The 19,301-nt window shown below is 45.0% G+C and overlaps 2 protein-coding genes across 2 annotated transcripts in view; both read right to left on the bottom strand.

Moving 5' to 3' along the window:
• Positions 1–4,013, bottom strand: part of cracr2b (calcium release activated channel regulator 2B) — a 13,759-nt gene extending 9,746 nt beyond the window's left edge. Inside the window, exon 1 of the mRNA XM_041275504.1 lies at positions 2,441–4,013. The gene's annotated coding sequence lies outside the window, so the exon portion shown is untranslated. The remainder of the gene's footprint in view (positions 1–2,440) is intronic.
• A 747-nt stretch (positions 4,014–4,760) lies between these two features.
• Positions 4,761–17,444, bottom strand: LOC121329755 (patatin-like phospholipase domain-containing protein 2). Its single transcript, XM_041275505.1, is given in 9 exon segments — positions 4,761–6,059; positions 6,270–6,392; positions 6,531–6,663; positions 6,827–6,924; positions 7,394–7,536; positions 7,648–7,857; positions 11,248–11,313; positions 11,722–11,954; positions 16,715–17,444. Coding segments are annotated over 9 exon segments (1,455 nt in total). The 5' UTR covers positions 16,902–17,444; the 3' UTR covers positions 4,761–5,797.
• Between the last annotated feature and the right edge of the window lie 1,857 nt (positions 17,445–19,301).

Genomic DNA, 19,301 nt, shown 5'->3' with positions numbered 1-19,301 from the left:
ACACTCTATACTGTGATTCTCACTCATATACAATCTATACTGTGATTCTCACTCATATACACTCTATACTGTGATTCTCACTCATATAAAATCTATACTGTGATTCTCACTCATATACACTCTATACTGTGATTCTCACTCATATACACTCTATACTGTGATTCTCACTCATATACACTCTATACTGTGATTCTCACTCATATACTCTCTATACTGTGATTCTCACTCATATACTCTCTATACTGTGATTCTCACTCATATACACTCTATACTGTGATTCTCACTCATATACTCTCTATACTGTGATTCTCACTCATATACTCTCTATACTGAGATTCTCACTCATATACTCTCTATACTGTGATTCTCACTCATATACTCTCTATACTGATTCTCACTCATATAAAATCTATACTGATTCTCACTCTCTATATATCACTCATATACTCTCTATACTGTGATTCTCACTCATATACTCTCTATACTGTGATTCTCACTCATATACTCTCTATACTGTGATTCTCACTCATATACTCTCTATACTGAGATTCTCACTCATATACTCTCTATACTGAGATTCTCACTCATATACTCTCTATACTGTGATTCTCACTCATATACTCACTATACTGTGATCGGTAATCAGTTAAGTGAGTTGTTCTCTCCAGAGATGAGATGAGTTTTTTTTTCATTCTGAATTTATTTATTTTGTGTTTACTGCTAGCCCTTTAAATTCAACAGTGAGGATGTCACTAGATATTTTGTTCAACGAGCCCCAAAATACATGGAGCCACACACACACACTGATTGTGTTTTTGTATTACTTGAAAAAGACCATCACATATGACAGTGAAAGTTGAATACAAGCGCACATTGTAGCATTCATTGGAAGACCCAAGAGTGCAGTATAAACTTTGAGTTCAAATAGTTTAAGTGTACAACACATCATTTGCTGGAGTAAAAAGAAAGGCTCATTAAGTCAATCTGGCTGTTAATCGATTCTTTTAAGTCAGCACAAATGTCATTTTTAAGGCCAGTCGTTTGGATAGGAGTATACGTCAGTACGTGTATTCCTGCAGATATTAATACAGTTAAAATGAAGCGCATTCCCAGCATGGGCCGTTTTAAATACAACCTCTTACAGATCCTGTCGTGCTTGACCAGCAACAGAACAGCAATAGAAAACATGCACTGTTCTTGCCGAGTGCTTTTAAACCTGTGTCTGTTTGCTCAGCCAGGTGCTTGAGAAAATGATGCCAGGGTTTAATTGTTTTATTTGGCAAAATAAAATAAAAAAAAATAAAAAAAAAAGATTTCTTGCCAAGTTTTGTTCTGTGAATTATCAACAATACAGCTATTTTGTTTCTCAGACGCCTGCTTTGATCAGTGATAGTTAAAGGGTTAATGTCTATGGGGGCGTTACCACAGCGGAAGGATATGCAGATTGTTGATTTTACCCTCCTGTATGTCAAACCTCAGCTGTAGTGACAGAGTAAAGTCAGGTGCTTTACATTGACCTCTTTATAGGAGGTTACTCGCAGTAAGAGCTGCCCTTGTGTTTTGCAACATACAAAATTAAGGGTCTTTGAGATATTATGTCCCATAGTTTTGACACACGCATGCACGATTGCAGGAATCGATCCATGTTAGTGACACTTTGTGAAATTATTAAACCAGTCCTGGAATAAAACTAGCTGACAGTGTGATAACAATGCGCAACCACAGCGCCGGACCCCCACCAGCATGCAAACTCTGCCAGAAACAAGACTACAAAATAGGGATTGTACTCTGCAATCAGTGGCATTGCGGAAGCGATTATTGTGTACTGTACCAAGTTGCGGGGCAATGTATAAAACTAAAACAAACTCAAAGCAAATCGTTGCTTTGCCACGTAAGTAAATAAGTGAGCTCGTTTATCAAAAACGAAGTTGACCTGCCAGGCTCTCCTTATTGATTAGTGGAAAACAAACAGAAGGTGCCCGAGTCCCACAGCTCAAAACTGCAGAGGACTGTCTGTAGGACAACTGTACTGTTAACTAACGCCTAACTTCAGACGCGCGTTAATAAAAGCCGAAGTTTTATACTTTTGCATAATACTGCTGAATTTGCGCGCTCTGCCAGGACCGCTCTGTACTTTACCCCAACTGCACAGCTGCGCGTTTACCGGAGTCGTGTACTGACTGTGAGCATTTATACTGCTGTGAAGTATGAATCTATCGTTTTCTATTTACATTCCACTAGCATATGCAATACCTCAGGCGCACTGCTTACACGCACCCTGAGCTACACCAGTCAGCCACTGCCCTCTGGAACTGTGAAAGCAATCATGCCATTTAAAGCAGATCATGGTGCGTTAAACTCGACTCGGGCAACAATTCTTGTGATCAAAGCAGTTGGTTCCAGTTCGGTACTGGCCCGGGAGTCGTTACTGCGGTCTTACCTTTATTAGCGAGCTGCTCGGCCGTGGCTCTGTCAAGTGAGCGCCGGGGTTGACACAGGTGTGCTGTGGCTGCAGGTGCGTCTCTCCTTGTCCCTCCCTCTCTCTCATTTAGTTGTGCCAAAGGCACTGCCTCCCACTGCACGATAGACGGATTCCCCAATCCGGAAATGGACAAAGATCCTTCTTTGTTTGTTTGATGTGCATGCAGATGTATTTTAACGTCATTTTTTTTTTTTTTGTTTTTTTTGGCATTATTATTATTCTCATCATTATTATTGATTTTGCAAATTGTATAGTTTAGTATTTTAAAACTTATACGTGAACATTGTGTCTACATCGAATAACCGACTGATCGTATTATTTTGCAGAGGTTACCAGTGCTAAAGATAGGGGAGTCGCTTAAACTGCTATAGCAATACATCACAGTATAGTACAGCACAGTGCAGGGTTATACACAGCTCGGAAACACAAACACAACAATTACAATCACACAAAAACCAGGCTGAACAAACCTAGAAAATAACAACTTTTAATAAATCATAACAGATTATTTATTTATTTATTTTTTAATTTAAAACGGAAGGGCTCAATTTAGGTAGCAAAGATAGTTCAACACAAATATTACATATACACACACAAACACCTGCCCGCGTCACATTTATCTTGTGCAACCTTCAAACTGCACGTCTGTCTGTGTGCATCTGTCTCACACGTCCAGTACAATATGCAGAGAGAAAATACAGGCGCTGTACAAGTTGCTATCCACTGCTAATTTTAATGCAACATCATTGCCACAGGATACAAACAATTTCACCTCTCTCTTTACATATCTATCTATAAAAAGCAGATGGCTGTTAAATTAACCTCCTTTCACCCAGAAAATCAAAACTCAGGACAAATTTAAATCAAGAGATTGCTTTTGAAATGACAAAAACCCTCACCCACCCAACCTCTTTGTTAAAGTTTAATAACCCTGAATATACATTAACTCAAACTAAATGCAAAAGTTATATATTTACATCAATAAATATATATTCTAATACTGTTTTTGTTTTATAGTCTCTCCTCAACTTAGAAAATTAAGACTGAGGCAGAAGGTTTAGGATATGCATTGACACTTGCATAGAAATTCAAATAATAATATAATAATAATAATAATAATAATAATAATAATAATAATACCACCTACAGCATAAAAGATTGCATTGCTTAGCTTGGCAATATGGATTATACAGGATCTGAACACTGGAGGTAATGCTGGTCAGTTAAAAATACAGGTCTGTCAGGGCAAGGTTAGTCTGCATCTAAACCTGGAGAGCTGAGGCCAGCACCACACTCAAGGGAGGTTGAGCCCAGCAGTGGACTAGACTGCATCACATACAGTGGACTGTATCACACACAAGGGAGGCTGAGCCCAGCACAGTGAACTGCATCACACACAAGGGAGGCCGAGCCCAGCACAGTGGACTGGACTGTATCACACACAAGGGAGGCTGAGCCCAGCACAGTGAACTGCATCACACCCAAGGGAGGCCGAGCCCAGCACAGTGGACTGGACTGTATCACACACAAGGGAGGCTGAGCCCAGCACACTGCATCACACACAAGGGAGGCTGTGAACTGCATCACACACAAGGGAGGCTGAGCCCAGCACAGTGGACTGCATCACACACAAGGGAGGCTGAGCCCAGCACAGTGGACTGGACTGCATCACACACAAGGGAGGCCGAGCCCAGCACAGTGGACTGGACTGCATCACACCCAAGGGAGGCCGAGCCCAGCACAGTGGACTGGACTGTATCACACACAAGGGAGGCTGAGCCCAGCACAGTGAACTGCATCACACACAAGGGAGGCTGAGCCCAGCACAGTGGACTGGACTGCATCACACCCAAGGGAGGCCGAGCCCAGCACAGTGGACTGGACTGCATCACACACAAGGGAGGCTGAGCCCAGCACAGTGGACTGCATCACACACAAGGGAGGCTGAGCCCAGCACAGTGGACTGCATCACACACAAGGGAGGCCGAGCCCAGCACAGTGGACTGCATCACACCCAAGGGAGGCCGAGCCCAGCACAGTGGACTGGACTGCATCACACACAAGGGAGGCTGAGCCCAGCACAGTGGACTGCATCACACACAAGGGAGGCCGAGCCCAGCACAGTGGACTGCATCACACACAAGGGAGGCCGAGCCCAGCACAGTGGACTGGACTGCATCACACACAAGGGAGGCTGAGCCCAGCACAGTGGACTGTATCACACACAAGGGAGGCTGAGCCCAGCACAGCGGACTGGACTGCATCACACACAAGGGAGGCCGAGCCCAGCACAGTGGACTGTATCACACACAAGGGGAAGTTAGTCCCGTTTGTTAATCATATCATTTTGCTCTTTAACTTGCTGGTGTGTTACTCATTGGAGGTTTGAGATCTTGAGTCTTTAGCATCACGGAACTCCAAAAGATAAGCTTTAGTAACTGGCGTGTCTCATACTCACACACACACACATAAGATGCAGCCTCCTTCCGTGAGCCATTTCTTTGACAAGCTTTATAGGCAACAGGAGCAAATTTTATTAAAGGGAAAAATGTAAAGGTTTTTGGAGATGAATAATATACTGTTAACATTAATAAGCAAGTGAGAGAGGTATTGACGGTCCTCAGTGGTTATACCATTGCAAGTCTATTTTCACACTCATTATTATTATTGTTATTATTATTATTATTATTAATCATCCACAAATTTGGTTAATCCACTTCAAAACTCCATTGCTCTCAATCTACATATAAAATATAGGATTTCTTGATTTTTTAAAAATATATTTTAACCCCCCCCCCCTCATGTGTAGCAGAGAATCTTGTGTTTTTTCAGAGCTGCTCTTTTACTCTGCGGTTTGCTTTTTGTTTTTTTATGGAAGGCACTGATGTCACACGGGACCCTCGCGAACGTGCTGGATTCCACACACACACACACACACACACACACGCAGTACCGCCTCCTAGCGTTAGACCAGTTCAGAATGGTTTCCAACTCAGTCTAACCAGTACACCTGGAGGATTAGGATACTGAAGGGGTCCTGGAAGACAGGGTGGCTCTCCAGAGCAGTGCCTGATGGAAAAGGAGCAGGGGTCCTGGAAGGCATGGCTGTTCAGGAAAGTGCCTGCTGGAAGAGGAGGGCTCCTACAAAGCACCTCTGTCCAGAGCAGTGCCTGATTTAAAGAGACAGGCCCTGAGAAGGCCTAGTTATCTAAGACAGTGTGTTGGAAAACAAGAGGGGTCTTAAAGGTATTCAGGTTGTCCAGGGTACTGCCTGATTGAAGAGAAGCAGGGGTCCTAGAAGGCAGAGTGTCTGTCCTAAGCAGTGCCTGTGTCCTGGGGCAGGGAGGGCCTGAGAGGTCTCATCTCCAGCCCCTCGTGGCACAGTGAGGCCTGCATGTCCAGATTGATAGACAACAGTCCCGGGAGGAGCTGGCGCTGGTACTCCTCCACCTTCAGGATCAGGTCCATCACAGAGGTGTTGTTCCTCACCCAGCCCTGCAGCAGCTGGCTGGAGCCCCCGGAGCCCACAGGCAGGGGCAGGGACTGAGAGCGGCGCAGCTCCAGATGATAGGACAGCCTGCAGGGGGAGAGGAGACAGGGTCAGGCACTGGGCAAGAACACCAGCACTAATATCCGTCTATATAGCTACACACACACACACACACATATATATAGGGTAGAAAGAGAGTAACAGGAAATCTCCTATATCAGACACGGCACTAAAAAGGGTTATTTTTTTAAATCTATGTACGTATACTTTATACTGAAAGTATTTTTTTCTGCTGACCTGGTGGAGAGGTGGTGGCTCAGACTCTTCTTGGCGTTCCTCAGCAGGTAGTGAAGCACCTTGTAGCTCTGCGCCTTCATCCACTCGATATCCTCAGGGACGTCCGGGAGCCACTCCAGCAACCTGGGGGTCGGGGACGACACAATTAGAAATGCACGGGACAGCCTACCAGGCTGAAGAAGAAGAATCTATTGCTCCTTAATGGTGTACATTCATTAAATAGTCCATGAGAGAGAGATGCAGACAGGCCTCGCTCTGTACCTCACAGTGAAGGACACAGCAGACTCCAGTGGCAGGGTGTAGGGCAGCATCATTGCAGAGGCCAGTCTGACTGGCAGCAGGTTGGACATGGAGCTGAAGAGACTCCTCTTCTCCCTGCAGGCCTCCACCAGAGCTGCAGGGGGCAGCAGAGAGACAGAGAGTCAGCAATGCATGGTGCCTGACCCCAGCAGGGGACAAATCCAAAAAGCATTGCTATAGTTAATGCAGCAAAAACACCAAAATGTTAAGAACTCAGGCTTCTCCCCATCTCCTCTCCTCTCCCCTCTCCCCTGTACCTCGATGCAGTCTGGGAGGCAGGTGCTCGAAGATGTGATCCTCCAGGCGGTGTGATGGGTGCACGGAGTACGAGAGAGAGGACGAGGTGGTGGTGTCCCTCCTCCACCAGTAGCCCCCCGGTCTGAGGCGGAGGTAGAGGACGGAGGAGAGGTGTCGTCTGCACTCCCAGGGGACATGTCCTTCGACTTGAAGCGTCCGTCGGGACGCATTAACTTTGGGTCTGTCTGTGTGTGCGTTATCAAACAATAGATGTTTTTATTTTTTTTTTTTTGACGGACACAAAAAAAACTCGCCGTGTCCAACCTTTTGCGAGATCACCAAATGTAAATGATCTAAGTAGTACGAATTTTGTGTTTTTTTCCAGATCAAAGTTACATATAATTATTTTTTTTTTTTTTTTTAAACCACAAGTGCATTGTAAATTATCATTACTGTTTTCTCCAACAGGCTAATCTGCAGTGCTCACGAGCAGCCACAAGATAGCAGCAGAGAGCCATCTAAAAACATCTTTTCAACGCAGTGAGATTTTAAAAAAGAACAACACCTCTGCTTGTACAAAAATTCACAGGACTGCTGGCTCTTACTGCCTGTACCGACAGCCAGAGAGACTGAGACTGGAATGAGAGGCAGTAACGAAGAGCATCTCACCATTTCTCCTGATGAAATTCAGGCCGTCCTTGTAGCCCTGTTTGCACATGACCTTCATCACCTGCAGCAAGAGGAAATAAAACGACACACAAGATGATCAAGCAGGCTATTCTAGCACTGAGAGTGCAAATCGTGTAGCGTAACACTGTCCAGTCTATGCAGTGCAGTGTACCTGGGGGTCCGGAGGGAACAGAGCCTTGGAGAGCCGGTACAGGTTGGTGAGGGTGAACTGTATGCTGGTGTTGGTGACTCTCAGCTCATGGATGTTGGTAGACGGGTCTCGAGGGCAGATGTCACTCTCCCCGGAGAAGGGGGACACGGTGATGGTGTTCTTCAGCTCGTACTGTGGCAGGTTATCTGTGATCCCTCCGTCCACGTACCTCTGAGGACAGGAGCACAGGGCAGGGTCACTTCTGAATATTATTACTACCCGAGATTCACCTTCCTGTTCGTTTCATGCCCTACTGGATTCTGTATGATGCTCTGCTGTCATTTTTGATCGTTGTTTGCCACCACGCTTGTTAACTAGTCAAAGACAAGCATGTTAAAAACAGGAGGCCAGCTGTAGTGTTGATACAGCGGGCCCTCCCCGCGTGAAGGCGAGGCAGTGTGAAAGCGAGGCAGAGTGAATGGGTGTTGCAGCCGAGAGAAGGAGAGACCTTTCCCCTAGTTCTCATCTCCCGGCAGCCCGTGCACAGAGCTCTTATCTGGATGAGCTCAGCTCCACAGGGCTCCCTCTGCCAGCACTCTAATATTTGGAATGATTGCAATTGTTTTTTTTTTTTTTTTTTAACCCCCCCCCCCCCCCTTTCTCTCTCTCTCACACACTCACACTCACAGAAAGGTTAGCATGAGTCAGATGTTAAAATATATAGTCAGATTAAAAATATATATTATTATAATAATAATAAAACCAGGGCTCCCGAGTGGCGCATTCAGTAGTCACTCCGTGTGGAGGCTACTCCTCTGCCGATGGGAGTTCCTAGGGAGCAGCGCACAATTGGCTGAGCGCTGCCCGGGGTGGGGAGGCGACTCCAGCCGGCAGGGACGTCCGTGTCGCTGGGACACCATACCGGGCGCATTCCACGTGCATGTAGCTCTGAGGTGGCTGCATGGCGGGTCTGCAGAGTGAAGAGAAGCGGACGGCTGACGGCACGTTTCGGAGGACGCGCGTGTCAGTCTTCGTCTCTCCAGAGTCAGCACGGGGGGGGGTGGCAGCGGCAAGCCGGGTTCAAATAAAAAAATAATTGTGCATTCCAAATTGGGGAGAAAATGAGAAAATATAATTGCAGAGTCCAAATTAAAAAAAAATAAAATAAAAATTTATATATAAAATATACAAACAGACTAAATACAGGAATATCAATCACACAGTATGTGTCTATATGTGTGTGTGTGTGTCTCGGTCTCTCTATATATGTGTTTGTGTTTCTGTATGTATGTCAGTGTATCTACATGTGTCTCTGTCCCTATATGTGTGTCACCTGAAACATGATTCATTAAAACATTGTTTCACAACAGCCCAGAAAGCAGCAGCCCCCCCTTCTGTTTCTGAGAATCACTTGCATGTTTGTGAGGCCGCTGTCCCAATCGAAATCTGGACAGAGAGCTGTAAACAACACCCTCCAAACAACGCTGGAGGCAGTCCAAGGCTGGATGAAAGGAGGCTGCACTGGGGAAGGGGATTACAAAGGAACGCAGCCCAGGACACAGTTTTTTTTCTGTAGTTCCTGATAACAGTTTGGGGTCAAGGGCACCCTTAAGCAATATAACTTAACACACAGCTTCTGTTGATAATGTAAAAGAACACTGTGTCCCTGTGTGTGTGTGTGTGTGTGTGTGAGAGAGAGAGAGAGAACACAAAACACTGTTACCCACAAGGGCTGTTTCTTAAAGTGGCTACATTTAAGCTCTGAAACTTCTCAGTTCTCCTGTGCTGCCATTAGCCTGCAAACCACAGAATCAGGGACAGGGTCCGTGTTCAGGGAAGCAAGTGTGCCTGAATCTTGAGAGACTTCAGTATAGGTGACAAACATTTCCACTAAAGTCTGGAGACTTCAGCTTCTTACCCAACAAGTAACTTCCTGTTTCAACTGAAACAATGTGTCCTAACAGAAAAAAACAGGATCCTCCTGGGGTAGAAGTGGGGGATGGGTTACACAATGGAGCTCCCCCCCCACCTCCCGTCCCCTCTGCCAGGCCTCCACAGTGGCTCAGTTACAGCTCTGGGGAAAGTCACTTCAGCAGGAAAATCAATCAGCAAGTTTGGAATTCCTGTAGTTGGCTGCATTTTAGGAATGCAGCACACGCACACACAATAAGGCAGAAAAGGTTTGCTCTTTTTTGAAAACAAAAAGCACATGGACATGACAATTTTCCCTTTCCGGTCTGATCAAAAAGACGTCAAGCACAGGTACCTAGTCGTTTTTTCTCCAGAAAAAGCAGAGAAAACCTTTCAATGGCAGAGTGAGACCTACAGGAGCTGAGAGCAGAAAAAAAAAAGGGGGCGGATCTGAGCAACACACAGAGGCCCTGCACCACAGCCCTAGCACGGACATCAAGAAACATGACAGCTGCTTCCGCATCCAGCGCTCGGAGAATATCACGGACATTTGCAGAGCTTTTTGAGATGTTATAGTAATAAAATAATGACTTGGATCACATTATTGAGAAGTTTGGTGTTAAAACGAGTGATCAGGAGAGGATTTATCAGTATGCACGACTATGAAGATTTATGTGATAAATACAGTGGACAAGGGGTGGGGCGGGGCTGGAGATGCAGTCTGGGTGTCCTGTTGAGTCTTTTAAACCTGTTTTACTTTGAATACAATTACTTTTAAACCACACGTGTGAAATAAACAGCGCGTGTGAAAATAAATTGGACCTGACGCACCTCACAGGCGCTGAATAAATGGACCGCTAAAGGAGAAGATAAACATGTGAACATTTTTTAAATCCCCCAAAATAAAATCAACTGCCATCCAGAAGCGGTCTGGAAGAGCTTGATCAAGCACCCTGGATTCTTTTTCATTCTAAAGAGACTCGCCTCCTCCAGTCTCTCTGCGCTGATCAATGGACGAGATTCCAACGCTTATTCCCCTGGTTTTGGGACGAGGACACACAGAGCTGTAGGGTGAGGCTGCCTGTTACTGAAACATGACAGCTCCACTGAGCACTCAATGTGGGCTGGGCCTAGCTGCCACCCTCCTTCCCTCCCAGCACTTTTCTCTTTCTTTCTCTCTCTCTCTTTCTTCTCTCTCTCTCTCTCTCTCTCTCTCTCTCTCTCCTGTACGTCTCAATAGAGTCTCCTCTAGAGACCGGTTTCCAAAGGAACTTCCTGATGTTGGCCAAAGGTTCCCTTGATTGATGCATATTGATCCACGTGGTGGACCAGCCCCAGAGGGTTAATGCTCACTGCAGTGCTGTATCTGAATCGATGCCATGCATGAAGTCATGTCCTTATTGTTTTACAGTGTTGCCGGTATGTGCAACGCAGGCTGATAGCAGTGCTGATAATCGCTTGAGAACTGATACAGACTTCTCATAGATAAAGCTATTGCTGCGAGTCAAGCAGGCCAGTGCCGCCTTCGGTGTACACAGTGATGAGCACCAGACTAGGATGCACACCTTGAAGTCTGCCCTGCAACAGAATGAAAAAACAAACCGCTCCTTATCCTACAGTAATGAACACCCCCCCACCCCCCATCCCGTTCCATCAAGACACTTTGTGATCAGCAGCAGAAACAGGTGAAGGAGCCGACGTGTGACTCACCACGCCCTGCAGAGTTGGAGGAATCAGTCCACAGTACACCGGGATGAATGCGCTGCAAACACACGCCTGTGAACACACAAACACAGCGGCCGTCACCACAGCGTTCCCGAGAGCGTTTCAACACCAGTCAGAGCCAATTGCTCACGTCTAATGAATCCCAAAAGAACTACAGAGCCTTTCTTTTCCAGCCGAAATCGCTTACAATGATAGGAATAAGACTCCCGTTTTAGAGCGGTGTGATCCATTCCTGGTTTCACTAGGAGTTTAATAAGACATACAAGTCTGGGCTTGTTACCTATGCGCTGAGGCTAATCAATCTTGTACTAAAACATGAAACTGCTACGCAACAGGAGTCTTATTGCCATCCCATGTCTTGTTACTGATAATGCAATAGCAGTCTTATTCCCATCCCAGGTATTGCGCTCTGCAGCAGGACTCCTATCCCCACCCCTGTGTGATCTCATGCCAGCTCACCTGCACCAGCTCCTCCTTGGTGTTGTACTGGGACACCAGCACGTTCTCCCCGTCCGACACACGGGTCAGGGAGATGCCCAGGCGGCCACTGGCCAGCAGGTGTGCGTCGGCTGGCAGGGTCTTGTACAGGTGGCCCCTGATGATCTTCACCAGGTTGAAGGAGGGGTGCAGGGGCCCCAGGAAGCGCTTCCGAGCCTCCTTCGAAACCTCAATAATGTTTGCCCCGGCCTCCCCTGCACAGACAGAGCAAAAGAAAAATATGTATTTGTGTAATACAAAAATATGTATATAAATAATGTATTTAAAAAAAAAAATTACACAACAGCTGTATTATTTCTACAGTAGAGTGTGTGCAGTGTCAGGTAATTTATTCAAAACTTAGTCAAAATCGTCTCCATACGCACTGCAGTGCTGTACAGTTTCCACCACAGAATCTGGCCTGCAAACGCACAGGACTGGCTCGGTTCACGGAGTTTGCAGTCTGTGTTGGAGAGCAACAGGCAGTAGAAGAAGCCCACTCAGCTAGAGAGAAAGGGTTACAGTACAACACACACAGCACTGAGACGGGTCTCAAAACAAGTGCACCGTGTTCCTCGCCCTGATACACAATATGAAAGTTCAGCAGCTCTTTCAAAGTTACCTTTGATAAAGCTGCATCACTGACTTCATTTCAGCAAACAAGCAAATTGTTCACTCAGCAAAACTACCTAAAAAAACACCAATACCTGCGAGTCAGCTAATTCAATACAGTCTAGTATAGAGAACTCAGTGCTGTACTGGAGATCTGAGAGCCAGCTAATTCAATACAGTCTAGTATAGAGAACTCAGTGCTGTACTGGAGATCTGAGAGCCAGCTAATTCAATACAATCTAGTATAGAGAACTCAGTGCTGTAATGGGGATCTGAGAGACAGCTAATTCAATACATCTGAGAGCAGCTAATTCAATACAGTCTAGTGTAGAGAACTCAGTGCTGTACTGGGGATCTGAGAGCCAGCTAATTCAATACAGTCTAGTATAGAGAACTCAGTGCTGTACTGGGGATCTGAGAGCCAGCTAATTCAATACAGTCTAGTGTAGAGAACTCAGTGCTGTACTGGGGATCTGAGAGCCAGCTAATTCAATACAGTCTAGTATAGAGAACTCAGAACTGCAACACCAGTGCCCCCCCCGGACTTCGGCATCATGAGATCGTTTCATTACTCATCCCAGCTGCTCTTGTTCTTATAAAAACAAGACTTGTGGGTATCCCGAGCTGGACTGTGAGCCAGCTCATAACTACTGTCAGAATGTGACCCAGAAACGACCCTTTGTTCCCAGAAAGGCTATTTTAGGATCGCTTTGGGTAAGTAAACAAAGGGTGCACCCTCTCCCCAGGACATAAATATCAGCAGAAACACGCAGCGATGGCAAGAAGACTCCCATTGCGTAGAAGTCTGATCCATTCCGGGTTTTACTATGTTAGCCAAGACACCTGAGCTTGTTACCTGCACACTGGGGCTAATCAAGCTCTTAATGAAAACCTGGAATTTCCACCCCTGCATTGTCAAGTGATTGGCTCAGATCACAGCCCTGCCTAGCACTGTAGCGACAATGCAGGGGTGGAAACAATGGTCCAGGTATGTCACTCACGGCATCACTACTTGCTTTACTGGCCAAACACACTGGGTTTGTGCAGCAGGCAGGGCAAGGGTGAAGCACGGCATTTACAGAAGACAATATGCTGCTGTTGGTTTACTTAGTCCAGTACAGCAGAGCGTTTCCATGACTCATTTTCAATTGTCTTTGGATTCACCCTGATTTTATGACCATGACGTCACGGCTTGATTATTATACAGCACACAAGCTCTTCTAATTACAGCAGCACACGGAACTGAAAAAATATACATATAGCAATCAACTTGTTATAAATCTGTTGCGGTATTTATTTATTTTTTTAAAGACGTGCCGTTGACATTTTAATGCTGTGCACAACAGCGGCAATTCAGCCACTGTACATGAATTAGTATTTAACAGTAACTATGCAGCGACAGCAAAGTTTGCGTCATAAAACATACAGCCCTGTACTGTTATTAATCTTGAGTGTGTTAACTTTGTGCGTTGTATCAGACCTGGAAGAGAAACTCCTAGTTAAACTCTCTATGCAGTCTTGCCACATTATATCGCAGTAAAAACAGAGCCACATTTCCCAGCAGGCTTATTCTGCAGAGAAATGTTTACTGCTTCCTTAAAATGCAGTAAAAACAGGAAATTGTCAAAACTTACAAACTACTGAGAGAGGTATGTAGATAGGCAGGTATGTAGATAGGCAGGCACGGTCTTAAATGAGCTTGTAAACAGGTCCATGTCAAGCCTGTTAAAGACAGTGCTTGTATGGCTTTGCAGAATGAAAGCGTACAAAAAATAGGCTTCTGAGCCAACCGGCTACTGTACTGTGGAAGAACAGCTCACACAGCTCAGTAAAACAAAACGAAGTGGTTACTACCGGTACAAAACGGAACTGCAAACGCAAGTCAAAAAGGAAGTTAGAAAGGCCAAGAGAGAAATAGAAATGAACATTGCTAAGGGAGCTAAAACCAATTCCAAAATGTTTTTTTCCAATATTACAACAGCAAGCGAACATTCAAAGAGGAGATTAAATGTTTAAGAGATACAAATGGCAAAATCGTAGATGAAGAAAAAAAAATAGCAAATATATTAAATGATTACTTTTCACAAGTTTTTACAAAGGAAGATACTGACAACATGCCCCACATGTCATCCAGTTCCTATCCAGTTTTAAATAAGTGTTAAAGGGACTAGGACCTCTTAAAATAAACAAATCCCCTGGGCCGGATGAGATCCTCCCAGTAGTACTCAAAGAAATGAAAGAAGTAATTTACAAACCGCTAACCAAGATCATGCAGCAGTCTCTTGACACAGGGGTGGTACCGACAGACTGGAAAATTGCAAACGTAATACCGATCCATAAAAAGGGAAACAAAACTGAACCAGGTAACTACAGACCAGTAAGCCTGACTTCTATTATATGCAAACTTATGGAAACTATAATAAGATCCAAAATGGAAAATTACCTATATGGTAACAGGGTCCTGGGAGACAGTCAACATGGTTTTAGGAAAGGGAGATCGTGTCTAACTAACTTGCTTGATTTTTTTGAGGATGCAACATCGATAATGGATAATTGCAAAGCATATGACATGGTTTATTTAGATTTCCAGAAAGCTTTTGACAAAGTCCCGCACAAAAGATTAATTCTCAAACTGAACGCAGTTGGGATTCAAGGAAATGCATGTACATGGATTAGGGAGTGGTTAACATGTAGAAAACAGAAAGTACTGATTAGAGGAAAAACCTCAGAATGGAGTGTGGTAACCAGCAGTGTACCACAGGGATCAGTATTAGGTCCTCTGCTATTCCTAATCTACATTAATGATTTAGATTCTGGTATAGTAAGCAAACTTGTTAAATTTGCAGACGACACAAAAGTAGGAGGAGTGGCAAACACTGTTGCAGCAGCAAAGGTCATTCAAAATGATCTAGGCAAGATTCAGAACTGGGCAGACACATGGCAAATGACATTTAATAGAGAAAAGTGTAAGGTACTGCACACAGGAAATAAAAATGTACATTATAAATATCATATGGGAGATATTGAAATTGGAGAAGGAATCTATGAAAAAGACCTAGGAGTTTTTGTTGACTCAGAAATGTCTTCATCTAGACAATGTGGGGAAGCTATAAAAAAGGCTAACAAGATGCTCGGATACATTGTGAAAAGTGTTGAATTTAAATCAAAGGAAATAATGTTAAAACTGTACAATGCACTAGTAAGACCTCATCTTGAATATTGTGTTTAGTTCTGGTCACCTCGCTATAAAAAATATATTGCTGCTCTAGAAAGAGTGCAAAGAAGAGCGACCAGAATTATTCCGGGCTTAAAAGGCATGTCATATGCAGACAGGCTAAAAGAATTGAATCTGTTCAGTCTTGAACAAAGAAGACTACGTGGTGACCTAATTCAAGCATTCAAAATTCTAAAAGGTATTGACAGTGTCGACCCAAGGGACTTTTTCAGCCTGAAAAAAGAAACAAGGACCAGGGGTCACAAATGGAGTTTAGAAAAAGGGGCATTCAGAACAGAAAATAGGAGACACTTTTTTACACAGAGAATTGTGAGGGTCTGGAATCAACTCCCCAGTAATGTTGTTGAAGCTGACACCCTGGGATCCTTCAAGAAGCTGCTTGATGAGATTTTGGGATCAATAAGTTACTAACAACCAAACGAGCAAGATGGGCTGAATGGCCTCCTCTCGTTTGTAAACTTTCTTATGTTCTTATGTTCTAAAATCTCCAGGCTGCAGCCTTTTCCAGGGTGTCCTATTACCAGTGCAAGGCCAGGGTGAAGCCCCAAAATACAGTAGTTTAACACCATCAGGGATGAGAAGTATTTTATTGGTGGTTTAGTGAAAGTGAAACGGGGCTCTGTTATATGAAGTGTGTGTTTTGTGTCGCTATACTCTGACAGCAGCAAAATCAGCTGCCTTTGTGCCAGTAAATAAATCCTACTGGAAGTATTAACAATAAAAACAAACTGTGCACCGTTATTGTCAGATGCGCCTCAAACCTGGTACTCGGCTCAGGGCAGGGGTGCAGGGAAGCGCCCGTTCAACTCTGCCACGTTATGTTGTTTTCTGTCTTTCTTTAATTGAATGGATCGTACTTTTCCACCATTTAGAAAATAGCATGTGAATGTGCATCTTATGGAATACATTGGGTCTTGTACACTTTTTTTTTTTTTTACTTCTGCAAATTTGCAGTAGACTTCTCATGCCTTGTTTGTCGTTTTTTTTCAACTTCAAAAAAAAAAAAAAAAAAAAGTAATATCGCAACTGATTGCACCTGTACCAAAATCTGACACTACATGGGTCAAGTTTTGGTGCGCGTCCCACTTTCTAACACGAACCTACACCGGTGCTAGGTACAGTACTCACCTAGACAGGCTCCGCTGACCAGGGCAGAAGCGGTGAGCGCCCCGGCCGAGGCCCCGTAGATATTTTTCGCATTCTCCACTAAGAACGGGGCATGTTCCCGCAGGCAGCTGGCGACTCCGATGTGATAGATGCCCAGAAACCCGCAGCCAGCGAAGGAGATATTCCAAGGGGAGTCCAGCGGAAACATACTCACACGCACCCAGCCAAAAACACACACACGAGTGGCGTGGGTTTACAACAGATACAGGCCACGGAAAACGAGAATATAAACAAATACACAACAAAAAAAAGCAGTAACCGCGGAAACGGGAGAACGCCTCACTAGTACAGCAGTCAGCCCGGACTGACAGTGACACAAACACCGCTTCGATTTACCGGTATGTGCCTCTGATAGTTTGCGTAACGCGGTTCACATTTCTCACAGTCCGCGTAACAGAAAACTAAAATCTGTAATAACGAACACGGCTTATATCTCGACTTGGTTTTCTTGTCCGTGTCGGTTGCTGCTGCTGCTAATATGAAATAACTGCTCCCCCTGCTTCGCCTCTCTCGGTCCTCACGCTGTCTGCCTTGGCCGGGTCCCGGCTCGCTGTTTTCAATCCTCCGGCCTCGCTGTCGCTCAAGCCCCGGGCGGAGGTGCCTGCCTCAGGCCACGCTCCCTGTAGGCGTGGCAGATTCCGCTCGGCCCCAATCAGCGCCCAAATCTCGGCTACTCCTCCTGACTTCCTTTCATCTGACGATGTAAACAAACAGTGTACTGAACACTGTATAGATTTCGTGGAAAACCAGCGTTATCGTTTTTTTTTTTTTTTGGAGAGGGGGGACGGGGGGACGGGGGGACGGGTAATTATATATTTTATACACGACGTCGTCACAACACGCAGCGGACTACATTTTGAGCGTAGGGGTGGCTTTATGCTTAAGAATTGGGGTTGACAGTTCGCAAATGGTTTAATATTTTGAAAAACACTAGACGCAATCTCTCATAACTTCTGTATATATTATATTACCACTCCGATTCCATTTGCTGGGAACTTCGCTAGCCATCAGGCAGACCTGTGGTCCACTGTAATTATAATTACAATTACATCAGCATTGTTCTAATTATCATGTAGCAATTACAATTGCAATTACCAATTGCGCATTACAGATGTGATTGACCCCGGGTCTAGCCTGCACAGACCCGTCCCCCCCGTGTGGGAGGCGTCACTGCGTTGTTGTATAACTGTTCTGATTGCTGTGAACACTCTACCCTCATGGGGGTACCGTTCAGAGGTTAAAAAACAAAGAACAAAAACAAATAAATAAAAAGTGATCATCTTTCCTGGCACCGTCTGAGCTCTACAGTTATCTTAGAATGCAAGAATGCCAAATTATTCCCTCTCCTCCCACCCTCCCGCTCTCCAAACAGTTCTTAGAATCACCCAGGACTCTTGAACAACACAGGAATTAAGAGTTCACTCCGCCGACAGGATTCTTGCCGATTCCCCAACTTTTACTGGGGTCACTGAAACAGAAAATATAATCAACAACTGGGCAATACAGAAATGAATTTCAGCCTCTTGTCTTTGCATTCTGTGCCACAGCATGGTAATTGATTAGACCAGAACAAAGCTATACCAGTGCATTTCTAGCAGTCTGTGTTCAAACACAGGCACGTACCTGCTGTATAAGCACCCCCCCTCCCCCACCTATTTGTGCAATTATACAGTATTGTCAGTTTCATTACAGTGCAAGGCAGCATGGATCCCCATCACTCCCACAGTGGTATCCTGTTATTGACAGAAACATGAGGTTCACAGCAGCCCAGCGCTAGCCTCAACTGAAACACACACCACTGTGAGCTATTGACACCTCCAGGCATACCCAGACTTGTGCTAAAGAGTTTCATTACAACTGGATTGTCGTGTCTCTCTACACACAAGAAAAACTTCAATAAAATGCAAGTGCCATAGTTCCACTTGCTATCACAATTCGCGTTCTCTCAGTGATGTGCAGGAATTAACCAGGCACCACAGCTTCTGATAACTATAGGAGACCCCCATACTGTGTTGCAGTTTTGTTCTGAAGTGATCGTGTAGTGTTGCTGAACGTACTGAACTAGTGCATCTTGTCCCTGTGACTGGCTCTCACCTCCTGCTCTTCACAGATACGTCAGTCACCAGCTGAGCTGTTCTTTTTGAAATACCAAGTCTTAGAATAGAAATCGGGATCCACACTTGATCACACTGAGAAGTGACGCGAGAGGGGAAACATGAAAGAAGAACCCTTGTTTAGAGCTGAGGGAAAGGGAGGGAGGGGGGCAGTGTGGTCTAGTGGTTAGAGCTGATAGACTGGGAGGGAGGGATGGAGGGAGGCAGAGTGGTCTTGTGATTAGAGCTGAGGGACTGGGAGGGAGGGGGGCAGTGTGGTCTAGTGGTTACAGTTTAGGGACTGGGAGGATGGGAGTGTATACCTGTTAGAGCTGAGGGACAGTGTGTTCTAGTGGTGAGCAATTTTTAGGACTGGCAGTTTAAAAACTTTCAAGGACTAGAACTGATCCCAGGAGCAAGTCTGCAAAAGCAAAGAGGAATGAGACACAGGAGAA

The sequence above is a fragment of the Polyodon spathula genome, chromosome 17 (genome assembly GCF_017654505.1).
Source record: "Polyodon spathula isolate WHYD16114869_AA chromosome 17, ASM1765450v1, whole genome shotgun sequence".
Classification (NCBI taxonomy): Eukaryota; Metazoa; Chordata; class Actinopteri; order Acipenseriformes; family Polyodontidae; genus Polyodon; species Polyodon spathula.
Note: the sequence above shows the minus strand (reverse complement) of the source record. Positions and strands in the feature narration are given on the sequence as shown.